At 36.2% G+C, this 19025-nt stretch overlaps 1 protein-coding gene across 1 annotated transcript in view; it reads left to right on the forward strand.

Moving 5' to 3' along the window:
• Positions 1-19025, forward strand: part of LOC100460967 (transmembrane serine protease 11E) — a 50267-nt gene that overhangs the window by 4073 nt on the left and 27169 nt on the right. Inside the window, exons 2-4 of the mRNA XM_002814735.4 lie at positions 10299-10423; positions 15136-15257; positions 17384-17451. Coding sequence (XP_002814781.2) covers positions 10299-10423; positions 15136-15257; positions 17384-17451 — 315 coding nt within the window. The remainder of the gene's footprint in view (positions 1-10298; positions 10424-15135; positions 15258-17383; positions 17452-19025) is intronic.

Below are 19025 nucleotides of genomic sequence, written 5' to 3' on the forward strand. Positions count from 1 at the left end.
ATCCAAAGTACCATACAGGCATATTTAAATTCTATTTTGCAACCTTTTATCTGAAGATGTCAGATGATATTTCTGTTTTGAAGCTGCAAAAGCAGACACAGAGGGATTTAGCACTTTGTTTAAAGTTGAACTGTGAGTCAGTGCAGGACAAAATAATAATTGCTATCTTTAGTTTCACATGTACTATCTGCCAACTACTGTCTTAAAACATCATATGCATTTAAACTTTATATCAACCTATGGTTATGTTATCACACTCATTTTACAGATGAGAAAAATGAGGCTTAGACAGGTAATTTTTTTTGCCCAGGGGTAATAATAAAAGGCAGAACTGATGGTTAACCAGGGTCTATCTGACTTCAAAGCCTATGCTCTTAATCACAATGCTATGTCTCCTTTGTCTGCCTAAGTGGTTATTTTACTACTTTGATTTAACTGACTTACTGTCTTAAAAGATGAAAAATTTACATTTTCAAGAAACATTGTTATGGATGATCTTTGAAGTAGACCTCTAAGGCCAGTGGATAGGAAGCATTGCTGTATGCATTCTCTAAAGGAAGGGAAGAAAATGCTCAAAGATGAGATAATTTGCATGTGGCCACAGGAATGGGTGAGTCAGTCAAGACAGAGATATAGTCTGTCCTCCCACTTCACCTGTATACTGAGGTCAATACAGTCAAACAGAAGAGTTAAATTAACACCCGTGACTACATGACCCAAGACATATTATTGTTATTTTTATTACTATTACCATTTAAGCTTGTATGAAAATATATGGCCCATTTAAAATTAGTTACTTCACATTAAATTTTGTCAGGTCACAGTTAGTAAAATTTAGGGAGGGTACATATCGTAAAAATAAAAATATTATTTGACGTAAATATGCTACATATATAATTTCAACATATGTTTTCTCATTTGGTACTTTACAAACCTGAGAATCAGATAATTTTAATCTTACCATGACTTTACAGCTAGGGAAACCAAAAATTAGGAAGACTGACACTTCCAAATCTCTGCTAAGTGACTGGTAGAGCTGGAATCTGAGCACACCTGTTCTCACATCAGCACTGTGCTTTCTAGTCCTGGCTTCTGCCAGGTCATGATTCTGGGATCAGAAGAGCTTCTTTGGTGAAGCACAGATAACTTACCTTGGCTTTCGAAAAATTACTTTATCTTAGTGTTTCAACTTTCCTAATTCAGAAAATACCAAAGATAATAAATGAACACTTTAAAAATATTTCAAACCAATCTTTTAATTATATAGTACATTCAAGTCATTATTAGGTATTTGGGGATACATTATTTGATTCAACAATAAAGCTATATTTGGCCTTTTAAAAACAGGATACTGAATTCTTGTACTAAACTGTAGGACAACTGGCAGCTGCCTGACTCAAATCTCTGAATTGGATGGGTCCGAAGATGAATGCTTTTTAAAGTTTTCTTTACTAGTTGAATCCCTTTTTGCACTGGAAGCTTAATGCAGACCCTTGATGTTTGGAGCAGAATTGCTGTGGGTGGAGTGGGATAGAGGCTACAAGCTTCCTCTACCTTCCTGTCTTTTATTCCCTTAGGCATATGTGAGGCATCTGAGTGGATTTTTCAACCCACCTTAAAACTAATTTTTCATTATGAAAGAGGAAATAATGACAATGGCCAACTTTTGTGGTGTATTTACTGTGTGCCTGGCATGGTGCCATCTGCCTTGTGTTACTTTATTTAATCTTCAGAAGAATCTTCTGAGTTAGGTCCTATCATTATCTCCATTTGTGAGTGGGGAAATGTAGATTTAGAGAGGGTGAGCAACTTTCCTAGAGGCACCTAACTAGTAACAGGCAGTTAGGACTAATCCCAAGCTGTTTGATGCCTAAGCCCAAGTCTTTATCCACTAAACAAGAAAATGGAAGCCATTTGCTTAAAGTCATAGAGCTTGTTACAAGGAGGCTCTTGACTAGAAACTTGGTCTTCTGATATATTAATATTATAATTATTAATTGTATCTCAAAACTATGCTGCTAGAGAAAATTAAGTTAAAATAGTTTACCATCTTTCACATATACAGAATTTGCAAGAGAATTAGTAAATACGTGTCTTCATGTCCTCTTTTCCCAAAGATCATTATGTGAAACTGTCAATTTCCCTTGATTGCAACAATCTGTTTTGCATATTATAATAGTATCGGATTTAGCTATGAGTGACAGGAAACCCAGTGTAACAGGGGATTACATAAAATGGAATTTTATTCTGTTTAATATGAAACAATTCTGGAGATAGGCAGGTAAGAACTAATAGGGAGGTTCACAAAATAATTTGGAATCTAGGCTCCTACTATTGTGCTGTCCTACCAGCTTGATTATGTGTCTTCCAAATCCTGGTCTACTGTGGCAATCTGTGCTTCAACTAGCACATATGTATTCTAACTATGAAATGCACATTAGGATTCCAGCCGACAAAATAGAGACTCCATTGGAAAGAAAGTATTCATATGCTGACTCTTATGGACAAGGGGCACTATTTGATTTTTCTGGTGGCTGTGTGCCTAACCAAAGATCAAGGTTTCTGTTATTAGGAAAAAAAGAATAAATATTTGGGATAGGCGTCTAGGAGATTCTAGTATAGCTGTATTAAGCTTGAATGGTAAGAGGTATAGCCCATTGTGATGAACATAGGCTGGTGGATATATAGTTTTGAAGTGTAGGCAAGTGAGCTGAGCTGCAGTTATAGATTTGGTAGTCATCAGTATATAGATATGAATTAAACGCATGGACATTGGTAACTAAAAGTATTTGTTCTTTTGGGTAAAATAATGCATTTCTTATAATTTTTATGGTATTAATTTGCACAGAAATCCTACTTTATTCTAATATGAACCTGAGCTTATTTCACTATGTTATTATTAAATGCCAATATATTAGAACGTAATTGTCAAGGTGAGTATATAATAAAAAATTTCATAAATTTTGTGTACCATCCAAAAATTAAAACTGAATTCTTACATATATTTCAGGTCAGTAACTGGGGCAGAAAATTCTTTAATCAAGAAAACTCACTTTTCATTTTGGAAGAATTATTTAAACATTGACAGGGTCTATACATTTTTCAATTTCTCTTCATTGCTGAATTAATTCAGATGGAATTTTGTTACATGTAGAAATTTCTAGATTGTCTAAAGAATTCTTGGTGTATGGTTTAGAGTGCTTTCTAAGGAAAGAGCAAGCCAGAGGATGCAGCAGGGTGTCAGCATGTGGCCCAACTGTCACATTCAGGCACATTTTAATCAGGGTCTAGAGATTTTAAAAAATTGGTGTATAGTAGTTATACATATTTTGGGGGTATCTGTGATATTTTGATGCTTGTATGCAATGTGTAATGATCAAATCAAGGTAACTGGGTTGTCTATGACCATCTTGTGTTGGAAATATTACAGTTCTCTTCTAGCTATTTTGAAATGCACAACAAGATATTGCTAACTAAAATTTCCCTACTGTACTGAATAGTAGAACTTATTCCTTCTATCTGTACATTTGTACCCCTTAACCAACTTCTCAATGCAAGTAGTAAAGTATGATTTTCAAAGTCTGGCTTTCTCAGGTATGATACTTAGATCGTTTCAAGTAACTTGTAGTCTCTTAGTTTGACTGCAAATTATTTCAAATTATCTGACATTGTAGTCAGCAGAAAAATGAGGCATTTGAAAAATTACCTGAAGTCTGATTGTTTAATAAATGCTGAATTTTAATTAGGATATTTAACATTTTTGTGTTATGTGAGGCATGGAACATTAGCTTGGATTAAAATTGAAGACCATTTAGATCAATTTAAATTTCCACTGATTTTTTAACATGTGAAGAAAAGGAGAGCTCTCAACATCATACAAGTTGGGGCTCAGGGGATGCTGGAACTCATGTGATGTGGAGTATGCTCTCAGATTTCTCATCTGTTTGAACTAACACTAAGACATAGGTTACTGGTTTTCCAGTTTAGATCTACTTCCATTGTATCATGCAAACTTTCTTGGAGTCATCTAGACAATGTCAAGAGGAAGATTTGGTAGGAAGACAGCTAAAATTTTAAAAAGTTTCTGAAAGTCTCAAGCTATATATTAGCAGCCACAAGCGTGTCTCTAGCTCAGGTTTCTCAATCATTTTTCTTCTGATACACTTGCAGTGATATCAGCACACTGCTTGTTAATTCTTATTTTTCTTTCACACTTTGAAGTGTGTAAAATTCCCTATGATTGGCTGCAGTGGCATCCCTTCTTAACTTTGCTCTGGGATATTGTTGTGTATAAAGTTGCTCAGGTAATGCCAATTTATTATCTTGAACTAAAAAGAGTTTGAGGAAGAGAAAGCAAATATGTTAGTAGGATTCAAACTTCAGTAGCTTAAAGTCTATAAACCCATAACTAATTACTTAATAATATCTTTAATTTTTTTGCAACCCACCTATCTGTATGTAGTTGCAAATTTCTAGAGATCAGGCCAAGTGTCAACTTAAATATCGGTTTGTAGTCACCTGTGCTGTACCATATTTAGTTGGGAACTTAATAAAGACCTTGATGATAATCACAGTGGAGGTCAGAGACATTCCTTACTGTTGAGTTGCCACTAATATTTATGTAGTACACCTATCTAACAAAGTCTGTTGATATCATATGCAATCTTCACAACCTCCTTTTCAAGGTAGAGGAAAGATACTGTCACTTAAGTTTTATGGTTGGTTAAATAGACATAGTTAAACTCTGGGTTTTGTAACTTCTCTATGATAACTAGCCGTAATTATTATGGTAGGGAATGCAAACATTGTAATTCAGCCCAAGGGCCTGGCTGATGCTATTAGATACTTATAGATGTGTTTTATCTTCCAGTGGGTAGGACAGAAATATGTTATTTGTAATTTTATATGGAGTAATTTGCTTGTATTTCTTCTTTTTTTTTAAAAAAACTGCAATGAAAATATATAATCCATGCACATATATATAATATTCTGTTTTATTTCTACTGTGGATATTTTTATAGTCTTGCTCTAGAAAGTGTGAGAAGGATTAATGATGTCACCAATGCTTGCTGGTTTGGGCTTTTCACAAAGTAAAACACATCTCAAATACTTTTGTTGATAGGATAAGCAGGCACAATCCTATGAGCTAAGCTACTGTCAAATACGTAACATATGCCGAAACAAATATATAGACCAATGGAACAGAACAGAGGCCTCAAAAATAATGCCACACATCTGCAACCATCTGATCTTTGACAAACCTGACAAAAACAAGCAATGAGGAAAGGATTCCCTATTTAATCAACGGTGTTGAGAAAATTGGCTGGTCATATGCAGAAAACTGAAAGTGGACCTCTTCCTTACACCTTAGACAAAAATTAACTCAAGATGGATTAAACTTAAATGTAAGACCTAAAACCATAAAAACTCTAGAACAAAACCTAGGCAATACCATTCAGGACATAGGCATGGGCAAAGACTTCATGACTAAAACACCAAAAGCAATGGCAACAAAAGCTGAAATTGACAAATGGGATCTAATTAAACTAAAGAGCCTCTACACAACAAAAGAAACTATCATCAGAGTGAACAGGCAACCTAGAGAATGGGAGAAAATTTTTGCAATCTATTTATCTGACAAAGGGCTGATACTCCGAATCTGCAAAGAACTTAAATTTACAAGAAAAAAGCAACCCCATAAAAAAGTAGGCAAAGGATATGAACAGACACTTCTCAAAAGAAGACATTTATGCAGCCAACAAACACGAAGAAAAGCTCATCATCACTGGTCATCAGAGAAATGCAAATCAAAACCACAATGAGATACCATCTCATGCCAGTTAGAATGGTGATCATTAAAAAGTCAGGAAACAACAGATGCTGGAGAGGATGTGGAGAAATAGGAACGCTTTTACACTGTTGGTGGGAGTGTAAATTAGTTCAACCATTGTGGAAGACAGTGTGGCGATTCCTCAAGGATCTAGAACCAGAAATACTATTTGACCCAGTGATCCCATTGCTGGATATATACTCAAAGGATTATAAATCATGCTAGTATAAAGACACATGCACACGTATGTTTATTGTGGCAAAGACTTGGAACCAACCCAAATGCCCATCAATGATGTCTGTTATACGTATCTCATTTCTTCTTAATGATAGACGGGAAAAAGAAAACGTGGCACATATACACCATGGAATACTATGCAGCCATAAAAGAGGATGAGTTCATGTTCTTTGCAGGGACACGGATGAAGCTGGAAACCATCATTCTCAGCAAACTAACACAGGAACAGAAAACCAAATACTGCATGTTTTCGCTCATAAGTGGGAGTTAAACAATGAGAACACATGGACACAGGGAGCAGAACATCATACACTGGGGCCTGTCAGTGGGTGGGGGACTAGGGGAGGGATAGCATTAGGAGAAATACCTAATGTAGATGATGGGTTGATGGGTGCAGCAAACCACCATGGCATGTGTATACCTATGTAACACACCTGCACATTCTGCCCATGTACCCCAGAACTTAAAGTATAATTTTTCTTTTTTTTTAAAAGACCAACTATTGATTGGTGGTATTGCTGTGAAGAGGCTTCTTCTGTAAATTTTTCTTTGAAACACTGAGCCTTGACTTGTCATTTTCCAGTGCTTGCCATTAGCTTTATTTGCACTAGTACCTTTTTCCCCTTGTCTTTTTGCTGTTGCTGCTGCTTTTCTTTTTTAGCACTATTCTAAAAATGACACATTAATAAGTGACAATAATAATGCAGCTCTAAACATATTGCTTGTTTTCTGGCAATTTGGGGCTAAAAAAACATAAGCATACTTTAACTGTTACATTCACTTGACTTGCCACTAATTATACATGTCTCCAGATTGAAAAGAAAATCATATAAAGAAAGCAATTTGATATTACTAAAGATGTTAGAATTCAATCAGTCTATCTGAAGGTGATTTTACATGAATAGGTGCACATAAGTTTTGATAGATGAAAATAATGACTGGACAAGTGTTTATGTATGTTCAGGAGAAGGTTAATTATACAAACGTCTGCTGATATGTAAAATAAATTTATTCCTTCACTTTACTACTTTCTTTGAGCATACTTTTTTCACATCTAATTTGGAGGAATTCAGTATTGAATCACTTACTGAGAAAATAAAAAATAATTAAGAAATAGGGTCAATTATATCTCAAAAAAGCTAAAAAAACAGGGTGAATCAGTTTGAAAAACAATGCTACACAGACTGGGAAAAAAACAAATAATGTTTCAAATGACAAACATCTTAGTAATGTGGTCATTACCACTATTACTAATAATTAAAATAATGATGATGATAATTATCCTTGTTATTTGTACAATGATTTTTCCACTTGGGAGCTCAAAGTACCAAACCACCTTATCATTTTTATCTCTACCTAGCTCATTAGGTTAGGAGGGGTCTGGACTTATTATCCTTGTTTTTCATATGGAGAAATTAACACAGATAATTGAATCTGTGCATACAAGACTATATAATAAATGAGTTGGTGGCAGGGCTCATAAATATAATCTCTTAATTGTTTATTCAAAGTATTTTTGACTGGATTCTCTCTTTTCTTTGTCCCATGTTATCCCTTTTATCTTCTTCTAGCCACCCAGGAGAGCATGTCACTAAAATAGTTGTGAGTAATGTGGGAAGGTAGGGGTCAGAAGAAGAATCACAGCGGTACCTTGGACACTGCAGTGATGTAAATTCCATGAAAATACATATATAATCTTCCTTAGTTTTTTTTCATATTTTAAGAATGTCCTATGTCTCTCTCTCTCTTTTTTTTAATTCAAAAGCCATAATGTTGTTCTTAAAAAATCCACCATAAAACAAACAAAACCATAAATTAAAATTAAAATTTCTCGCTTATTTGTTATTTGGCTTCTTACTAATAAATGTTTGTTGTGTCTTCTATATATTTTGTTATGCACACACACATATAGTTTTATTATTTATGAAAACCGAAACATGGAATGCATATTATTCTATAACTTTTTAAAATTAAAACTTATCATTAACCTTTTTAATATCAATACATGAAACCTACCTCATCAATAGAATGGCTGCATTGTTTACATTTTTGTCTTGATTAAAACTTACTGTAGAACAAATAGAACGTGTCTAATATTTCACAATTCTATATAACAATCATACACTTTTCATAATTTCATGTTTTCTACAAGCACACATTCATTTTCTTCATCTGACATTTTTGGTATTAGTTGAGAAACCCTTCTCTCCCCATATTCCCCCCAAAGTTTTGCTTACGTCTGTTATACCCATCTCCTTTCTTCTGTAACAGATTAATAGCAAGCATTCAGGGATGAAGGAACAAGAGTCAGTTTTGGGGGTTTCTTAGGCTCAGTTGCACATAAAACATAATCTCATTGTGGAGAAGACTTTTTATATTGCAGTAATTGCCATTCTAGGAACAGGTGTTTGGAATTCTACTCAAGGGAAAACTGGGGAAAGGTTGGGGAGAGTAAGATAAAAGCTTCCCTGGTTATGGCCCCGTGGAAAAATCACAGGAACAAGGCAGGAGAACAAGCAGAGTCCCTGGAGGCTTCCACTACATCTCAGTGCCTTTCCCAGGGACAGGATTGTATAGAGATGATAACACCATTGACTTCTATGCCAATGCTCTTTATTTTGTGTCCGGCCAGAGCCAGGATGTAATGATGGTGTGACAGGGGCCAACCTGATAATATCATCACTTCCTGATCCTATATCATCAGGAAACAGAGTGTTCTTGATTTCTGTAAACAAAAAGCATTTATTGTGAAATGGTTTGCTGTTTACACATTCATGATCTAATTTTAGGTCCCAAAGTGCTTTAGAAGGAATGGTTATCCCGCCCCTTACTGATATATGGAGAAATTGAGCTCAGAGTTTAAATGATTTGTCCAAGTCACGGATCTGTTAATGAAAGGGCTGCACTTAGAATTCTCCTTATTCTGATTCAACACCCAGTACTCCTCCAGGAGAATACCATGTTTTCCTCAAGTCCTCATGTAGCAGACAGCACTCTAGAAAAAAAAAAAAAAAGCATAGCACACACTGGCATGGTAAATATCTCAAGAAATCTAAAATAAGAGTATCATATTCAAACTCCTTAGTCATCTCTGACTTATTATTTCACATTTCTGGCTTTAGAGTTTGCTTACCAAATATTATAACCCAATGGGACAGCAACTTTACCAATCAAACAAAAATCATGTGGATCAATGTTTTTCAGTAACATGTATTTTTGAAGGCAGAACAAATAGAAGAAGTTGAGGGAATCTCATGCAAAAAGAATTTCCTGTAGCATTTTTTATTTATTTTTTATTTTTTTTTGAGACGGAGTCTCGCTGTGTCGCCCAGGCTGGAGTGCAGTGGCCTGATCTCAGCTCACTGCAAGCTCCGCCTCCCAGGTTCACGCCATTCTCCTGCCTCAGCCTCCCGAGTAGCTGGGAGTACAGGCGCCTGCCACCATGCCCGGCTAATTTTTTTGTGTTTTTAGTAGAGACGGGGTTTCACCATGTTAGCCAGGATGGTCTCGATCTCCTGACCTCGTTCGTGATCCACCCACCTGGGCCTCCCAAAGTGCTGGGATTACAGGCGTGAGCCACCGTGCCTGGCCTCCTGTAGCATCATTAAAGCTTAAAGGTAAATATTAGCTCAAAACCTCAGGTTCTTTAGGAAGGGGCCTCTGGTTGTTTCTTCTATGTATCCTCAAAGTTTGGTGTGGAAATAGATCAGAAAATTAGAAGAACAGAATTAGCAACTCTATCTGAAACCTGGTATGCTTCAAGCTGTAATACATTTCAAAGGCTATTTAAGATTCTACAGTGCTAGAGAAAAGGCTTAAAATATTTTTAAGCTCCTGCAGTGTCTAACTCTATATCAAGTACATGGCTGGCTCTACAAGTGATAGCTAACATTTAATATTGCACTTTCTACATGTCAGGCATTGTTACAGGCACTTTATATGTAGTACTTCATTTAATCCTCACAATAATCATATGAAATAGGTACTATCATTATCATCTTCCTTTTACGGATGAGGAAACCGAAGCACAGAAAAGTCAAACTACTTGCCTAGCAACAGGAGTCAGAGTCAGGATTGGCCTCAGTAGCCTGGAACCAGGGTGTGTTCTAATCCCAGACAGTACATGACCCTTCAACTGAATGTCCTTTATTCCCCCCAAATATCTGTTTTGTCTAATGAGTGGATGTGTTGCATGCTCTGAAATAATCTATCTATTTACTTTCTTCCTTAGGCCAGATGTGGTGAGGGCTAGGAAAAGAGTCTGTTGGGAACCCTGGGTTATCGGCCTCGTCATCTTCATATCCCTGATTGTCCTGGCAGTGTGCATTGGACTCACTGTTCATTATGTGAGATATAGTAAGTATAAGCTGCCTTGGCATCATGTGATTTACCCCAAATATTTCCTCATACCTTGCTGTTTTGATTTGCCTCAGGCTTATTCATTCATTACTACGATTCATTTACATAGCCTGTACAAAGGAATCTTTACCTGCTTTGTCTCTTATTTAGTCCTCATAAGTCAAGGAGGATTCTTTTTTCTATCTTTGATGTAGTGATGCTTTCTGCTGGGAACAGCATGCTTATCTGCATCTTCCTTAATACGCAATAAGTGAATATTAATCAAGGGAAAACTACAGGATAGCTAGAACCAATGTCTTGAGTTGTTTGAGGTCACAGGGCAAGCATCTTGATTTAAAATAATTCTGACCGGGTGCAGTGGCTCACGCCTGTAATCTCAGCACTTTGGGAGGCTGAGGCGGGTGGATCACTTGAGGTCAGGAGTTTGAGACCAGGCTGGCCAACATGGTGAAACCCCGTCTCTACTTTAAAAAAAAAAAAAAAAACAAACATAGCCAGGTGTGATGGTGTACACCTGTAGTCTCAGTTCCTGGGGAGGCTGAGGCAGAAGAATCACTTGAACCCAGGAGGTGGAGATTTCAGTGAGCCGAGATCATGCCACTGCAGTCCAGCCTGGGCAAGAGAGAGATACTCGGTCTCAAAAATAATAATAAAAAAAAATCCAACTCGTTGAAATCCTGACATCCCAATAAATCAATGACACAATCTGGAGTCATAAAGAAGTAGGCTCTATTCTGTACCAGTAAGTTACAAAAATAGTCATAATGAGGTATTGTTGAGTAAGTGCCTATTTCTGTTATTGAAATCTCATCTTAGGATATATTGTAGGTGATTAAAGAGGATAGGTATGCCAAGAAAGCTAATTATAAAGACGTTCACCCTGCGGTTATCAGGTACCTCATTGCTAGATGAACTGTTAGTTGCTATGTTATTAGAAAGGTCTCCAGGGTACTTCAGAACTGTTCTTCTGGGATGTAACAACCCTTCTGAAGTTTCCTCCTACTCTGCCTAGGGTTTTAATTACTTGACTCAACCATGACCTGTTAGTTTAATATCTTCCTCTGTTACTAGATTATACTTGGATGTTCAAGGCACCGTAACCATAGAAGCTAATAACTTGACTCTAATTTAATTGGGACCTTGTTGAAATTGCTTTCCAGTAACGAGAAAGAGTACTCTGTAACCTGGTTATCTTCCTCTGCTATCCACGCAAGTGTAATCTCAATTTCCAAAGCAAGGTGGATCATTTCTGGGTAGTTTAAAAAAATATTTAAAACAAAGATTTTTTTTGGTAGAATTTGCATACAGGCAGGTCTTTTAATTTGGAGTATCTGCATATTAATAACAGATTTTTCTGTAGCATACTTTATTTTTTTTTTTACTTTTTGAGACGGAGTCTTGGTCTGTTCCCAGGCTGGAGTGCAGTGGCTTGATCTCGGCTCACTGCAACCCCTGCCTCCTGGGTTCAAGTGATTTTTGTGCCTCAGCCTCTTGAGTAGCTGAGATTACAGGCGTGTGCCACCACACCTGGCTAATTTTTTCTATTTTTAGCAGAGACAGGGTTTCACCATGTTTGTCAGGCTGGTCTCAAACTTCTGACCTCAAATGATCTGCCTGCCTTGGCCTCCCAAAGTGTTGGGATTACAGGCATAAGCCACTGTGCTGGGACTGGAGCATACTTTAAATAAAAATGAATTGCTGGAATAACTTTATAGTTCTACAGTTCTGCTGAGAATATTGAGTCCTACTTTGTTGTAAGCATCATTATTCGTCCCCATGGATGCGTAGGACTGTTTTACACACTTTTGTGTGTCTAGAATTTATCAGAATCTTGGCACATGTTAGGTGCTTTATAAATATTTATTAAATACTGAATGATAATATCAAATGAATCACACCTACAATATTTTCTTGGGCCATACTTCGGCTTGTCTGACTTCACAAGAAATTCCTAGTAACACTAGGGGCTAATCACCTCAGTGAGAGAAAATGTCCCTTTCTACTTCTCATTTGCCTCTTCCCAAGCCAAGTTTTATAAGATTCATAAATCTTACTCATATGTATACAGTGAAAACTTGGCAAGAATTTTTTCAGTAACCTGTTCCTGAATCCTGTTGTTTGGATGATCAACTGAGTAATACTGAACACACAGCTTCTACTGCCCACACAGTACACCTGAATAAACAGTGATTGTTGTGATGTGTGTTACTGCCTTCTATTTGTGACCTGCTTTCTGTTTTGGGATGTAAACTAACTGAGTGGTTTTGGCAGATGAATATTTAGAAGCTGACATGCCAAAATAACAAAACCAAACCAAACCAAAAAAAAACTGTTACAGAAATAGACAGATACAGATAAAGGAAATCAGATTTGGAAAAACATCATTTTGGTTCTCATTTCATAAAGCCCAGGACAATGTAGAATTCTGTGTACAGTTCGTGTCTGGGGCCTTTGGGGGTGCATTTCTGCCTCTGTGTGATTTGGATGTCAGAAGATGGATCTGTTATAAGCAACATCATTGCAGATTATAGAATCACAAACCTGCTAGAAAATTACCAACAAACTCATGTTTATCCTTATTTTTAACTTATCTGTTAATATTCCCAACATATTTTAGTAACTACTCATATCATATATTTATGGCAGCTGGTAATATGTTTTAACAGTGGCCTGCTTAAGTCTACAGAGTAAAGTAAAATATTGAGCACAGATAATAAATTGTTAAGTTGGTTAAACCATATGAAATTGCCAATATTTGACTATTTTTGACCTGTACTAATGGCAATTTTAAATCATTCACTCTAATAAGTCAAAAAACTAATTTGAGGGTATAGAAGGGTCTGTTACCATTCTGTCTAGAATCTTGCTATTCTGTCTAGAATCTTGCTATTTAACGTATGATTAGCTACCAGAAGCATCAACATCACTTGCTAGCTTGTTAGAAATGCAAAATCTTGAGTCTAACTTTAGACCTCATGTACCAGAGTCTGCATTTTAACAGGCTCCCTAGGCAGTTTACTTTTACATTAAAATTTGAAGCAGAATTCTAGAAGAATGGATACAACTCCACAGAGAGTTATAGTTAACCATGAGGCAGATGTTAAAAAATACAAATGTAATAGAACAGTAGTTTACAGAGATAGTTATGAGTTATTTCCCAGTATTTCAATAAATTTAAAATCTTAGTTGAAGTTATGTATATTTCCAGGTACCTGCCTGAATTTCATGTTACCCTGGCCATTCAGAGAAACGGAGGTGAGGAGGGATGGAGGAAGAGTAAAACCTCCCAAGTCCTTCACTTAGGTCTCTTGTACTCTGGCGACCCAACTTTCAGTGTCTCCTGCCTGCGATTCATCTCTTTTATTCATCACCAACCGCACCCCAGCCCTTGTCAGAGTCTGATGGCTGCTTCCCTCTCTGTCCCACCAAATCCTCTGAATGGCCAGGGTGTTTTTTTTTTGAAATATACCAGTAGTTTTTTGCATAACTTTTATACAACAAAAGACTTGTCCTCTAGCTTCAATAAGTGGCTTTTTTTCCTACTCTAAGAAGCAGCATGTGAAATAAGTGGGTACTTTGGAAGTTGGTCTTGGCTATGTCCTGCTGGGCTTGGGCAAGTTATTTACATTTCCAAGACTGTGGTCTATTAAATGTGCCTTTTCATGGAGTTATTGTAAATTAAATGAGATATGTGAATGTACTGGGGACACTGGTGTTCAGTGTTAGTTTCCTTTTCTTCTGCAGTTTAAGTGAAGAGGGAAAGAATAGGGAGGAAGAGAAAGGAGAAGAGAGACTGTGACTGGATAAGCCACACTCTGCTTTCTTATAGTAACTATATACAACTGTCTTGATCACCAATGTATTTCTAATGCTTGACACAGTGTCTCTTGCTGAAAAGTGGTTGGCACTAATATTTGTTGAATGAATACATTAATTTTCTGAGGGCTGTGTGCTTGCTTTATGCACTGGAGGGTAGAGGAAAAGTTATATGACATTAACTTTTCAGCAGGTTAAAAATGTGGGTTGCTTAAATTGAATGCAGAATGTAGAGACAGTGGCTAAGGAGCAGACAAGCCAACCCCTGTGGTTGGTGGGAAAAACATACATGCAGTGACAAGGGACCCAGGTGAAACTAAATAGTGTCCCCGGAAGGTTATGCCAGGTGGCAACTTTAGCTCCCTAAACTTCTATTTACTGAACCCCTTGCATTTTAATTCCTAACCTCATCTTCCTTTTTAGCCAAAATAAATTTTCTCAAACTAGAGTTCTTGTGGCCAGAATTGATGTATAGTTGATGGAAGGGAAAAGAAAATCTACGTTTGGAATATAAAAATGCAGTGACCCTTGGGAGGCTTCTGAATCCATCCCTGTTTGTATGCTCAGATGGCATGACTTGCTGTCTCTTGTGGCTTACTTAGGAATGAGTAACACATGAATAATCAGCCCACTGTTCCAATGAGCTACTTGTACAGTACTCCAGGAACACCAGGCATTTCTTACAGCTTTTATACTCTATATCACATGATGATAAATGTTGTTGTTTTTTATCCTGAGATAACTATGAGGCCTGGGGCAGGATGATGATGATGACCTGTGCTAAGAGCATTCCTTCCTGTTTTAGTCTTCCAGCAACCACCAAGCAGGGATATAATGATGCTTTATACACATCTGATAAGAATTATGATAGTGTTTTGCTTCTTTCCTTGTAGATCAAAAGAAGACCTACAATTACTATAGCACATTGTCATTTACAACTGACAAGCTATATGCTGAGTTTGGCAGAGAGGCTTCTAACAATTTTACAGAAATGAGCCAGAGACTTGAATCAATGGTAAGCAACTTGTCATCCAATTTTAGTGCATTTGCTGTCACTTTTTACCATATTTTTAGCATCCTAGCTTCTAAAAGATCCATTCAACTAACGGATCCCTGTGTATCTGCAAAATGAAAAGAGGCCCTAACCCAAGGAATATAAAACAAAATGGACAATACATCACTTAGCACAGTATGACTTGCAGGGTTGAACCAAAGAAACTTTAGCCATTCAGTCAGGTCCTTCTTATTCACCTTTCCTTAGCTAGTGCTATACTCTTGATCAGCAGAGTCCAGAGATTCTGGAAATGTGAGTGTGGCTTAAAATATATTTGTTGTATCCTAGACTTCCTAAAAAAGAGACCTGGAGCAGAAGATTGCCAAGATTGAAACTATTTAGGCACATACCTAAATAGTCTGTTAGTTTTTAAAAATATCTAACCTTCAACCAGCTTTTGGTATATAAATCTGTAGTAAATCCACAGATATGCAATTCTACCCAGTTTTAAAAAATATTTAACCTTCAACTAGCTTTTGGTATATAAATCCTCAGATAAGCAACTCTACCCTTAACGCATCAACATTTATCTTGAGGGATCAATTAAATATTTAAGAAACTGGAAAAATTAGCAGCATGGGCCAAAAGAACAAGGGCCTAAGTGGTAACTTCTTATCATTATCAGATTAATTAAAGAATAATTTAACTTTTTCTGGCAACCTGTGAGGTAATTCGTGGTATAATGTGATGGAAAGAAAACTGAGCTAGGAGCTGGGAGGCACATGTAGCTCCAATGGTATCTACTAGTTAATGATACATCACTTGGAATATTAGTTTATCATTCTGGACAAAGTTCCGTATATGAAAATTAAGGCATTAGATTAGATAATTTCCAAATTGTCTTCCAGTTCCAATAACCTGAATAAGAATGGAAGTGAGACCCTGGAAACCGCCCAGTATACAGAAGCCTGGGGATTTGGCTACCTTGCTGAGATAGTGGTTGAATCCCGGTTACATTTGCACTTGCAAACACCAAATCAGGGAAATATTTGACCAGGCTCTTCTCTAAGGCTAAATACATACGCAAAATGAAGGAAATGAAATTGAATTAAAAAGGTCAAGAAGAGATGCCACTATTTCCCTTGTTCTTTGTGCCATTCATTCAAATAAATTTTATTTAAGTAAATAAAATCCAGACAGATTTAAATCTAAAGGAATATACATAAGGCTCTTTAATGCCTTCAAAATTAATAATAGTTTTGAAGTTACTTGACAAAAATTAACCCTTAAATAAAAATTTTCTTGTGAATACTGCCATCCTATTCAGAGGACTTGTGCTATTCAGCTTTGTCTTATAATTGCAAGAACTGTGCTTAGGTAAAAAAATTCAGAATTAATAAAATGTAAGAAAGAATTAAAAGGCTCATTGCTTCTGTTAATCACCAGCAAGTAGTAAGTGTTTACTAAATATCCACATACTGGAAACAACAAACCTTTGAAGTGTTCCCTTACATAAACTCCTAATTAAAATTTAAGTTGCCTAGAATTCTTATTTAGAATAATAACTAACGTCTCTACAAAAACAGATTCTTTCACTTTAGTAGAGTAAAACTCATAGGTGTGTTAGGCTAAGTATCCCAGTTCACCTGGGCCTTTCTAAGAGCACTTGGAGTGCTGAACTTGGTGTACATTATGCCAGGATACCTGACAACATTGTCACTAGGTTTGGGAAGCATTTGACATGGTCATGCACTCATTTCTATAATCCAAGTATTATGTGGCAGAATTATTTCATTTCCTTTGTCTATGGGCAGTAGAAGTCCTTATTTCAGGGTAAAATTTCTCACTCTTAATTTTCAAGAAACAGCATGTTCATTTTCTTTGGTCTCTTTCTGAGCATTAGTACAGCAGATGTCACTTCTGGCCCCACTGCGGTTCCCTACTCCTATCATTCCTAAGACAGAGTTCAGTTGAAATCACTGAGAAAACCACAATAGATTCCTCAAGCTTCCTCAAGTTCCACTCACTGTGAAATGTCAATGTTTTTTGCTCTGTTTTGTTTTTTAATTTTCTAAAAAGCTTTGAATTAATTTGTGGAATTTCAGAAAGTTGTTCTTGCTGATATGTTTTGAATATTTTTCAAACAGGTGAAAAATGCATTTTATAAATCTCCATTAAGGGAAGAATTTGTTAAGTCTCAGGTTATCAAGTTCAGGTATGTAAATCTGAATTGCTGACTTCTGAATTTAAAGCTGAAACTGTTAATCTGCTCAGTAATAAATATGTTTTGAAGTGTTAAAGATATAATTCAATCCAACAAACATTTGACACTTGTCCTGTGTAAGTCATGGGTTACAAAGTCCCTTATTCATTCCTTAAATCCCAAAGTAAGCATTTGCAAGATGATTGCTGGGGACAGAGGTATAATTGGTGCCTATGTTATAAAACTGTTTTCTGGGAAACTTACCAAGTACAGATAGTACTAAATACAGACAGACCTAACACACATCCTTGGTTTAATGGCAAGTAGTGCACCATGTGAGACAATATAGTAGATCAGGTTTGTCTTTAGCTCTTCTTCCTCCTGTTAATCAATCTTCTTTACCTTCTTCTATTCCGTCCCTCTATTCTCAAAATATGTAGCTGAGAAGATCTCATCTGTCAACTAACCATTGATAAATGGGTTTAGAACATAATGTTAAGGAAAATATTATAAGAATTTTCAATAAGATATTGACATAATACAAATTATTTGTATTAAAAAACAGAATAAGAACTATTTCCAATATTATTCCAATGACAAAACTTTAAAAGTTTCCTGCCATTCTATTATTTAGCTGATATCGCTAAGGCATTACTTTGATCACTGTCTTCTAAAAATTCTTTACTCTCTGGTGTTTGAGATAGTGCCCTTTCTTGGATCTGCAACTACTTCTCTCATCTTTAAGTTTCACTTTCTCAAAGGGACCTCATTCACCCACATGGCCTCATATGCTATTGAAATACAAGTTTCTATCTCCAGTCTAAACTATTTTTCTGATTTCTATAACTATATAGAAATCACACATCCCCATGTGGAAGTTCCACAGAAAATTCCCTAACTCAGGAAGAATCCAATCACATAAATGAGAAACTTGGAAGTCATCAAACACTCCTTCCTTTCCTGGTCCCCTCATATTTTATGAATAACTAAGTTCTACTAATTCTATTTTCCCAATAACTTTCTAATTTGCTCACCTCTTTATTCCAGTAATCTTGCTACTGCTACTCATTATTCTGTCTTCTGTTACTGCAATAGTGAGAACAGCAAGTTTATTGGAAAGATGAGGTCAATTTTGGAGATGTTGAATTTACATACTAAGGGACCATATAAACCTGAAAGATGAGTGTGACTCAGTAGAGGGAAATGGAACTGAGCAGAAGATAGAAATTTGCTCATGATCAACTAAAAAATTTGGAAGCATGGGCGTAAATTTCTCAGAAAAAGAATAATAAAAGGGAATGAAAAGGATGATGAAGAAAGCTTGAAGAACATTATTTAAGGTGATGGAAGGAATATAGGAAACTTAGATATAGGGAAAGAGCAGGAAAATAGAAAAATCATGACAGAAGCACCACTGATGCAAAAGATAAGAAGTTTCAAAGAGAGTGTGGTCGACATTGACAAATATTTCTGACTGAGTAATATAAATACTGAAAAGAATCCACTGGCTTTGTCAGCTAGGGTACTTGGGTTGTTATTTATTTTCCTGTCTTGAAAATAGTGTTACAATTAACATGTTTATAGGT

The sequence above is a fragment of the Pongo abelii genome, chromosome 3, assembly GCF_028885655.2.
Source record: "Pongo abelii isolate AG06213 chromosome 3, NHGRI_mPonAbe1-v2.0_pri, whole genome shotgun sequence".
Lineage (NCBI taxonomy): Eukaryota > Metazoa > Chordata > Mammalia > Primates > Hominidae > Pongo > Pongo abelii.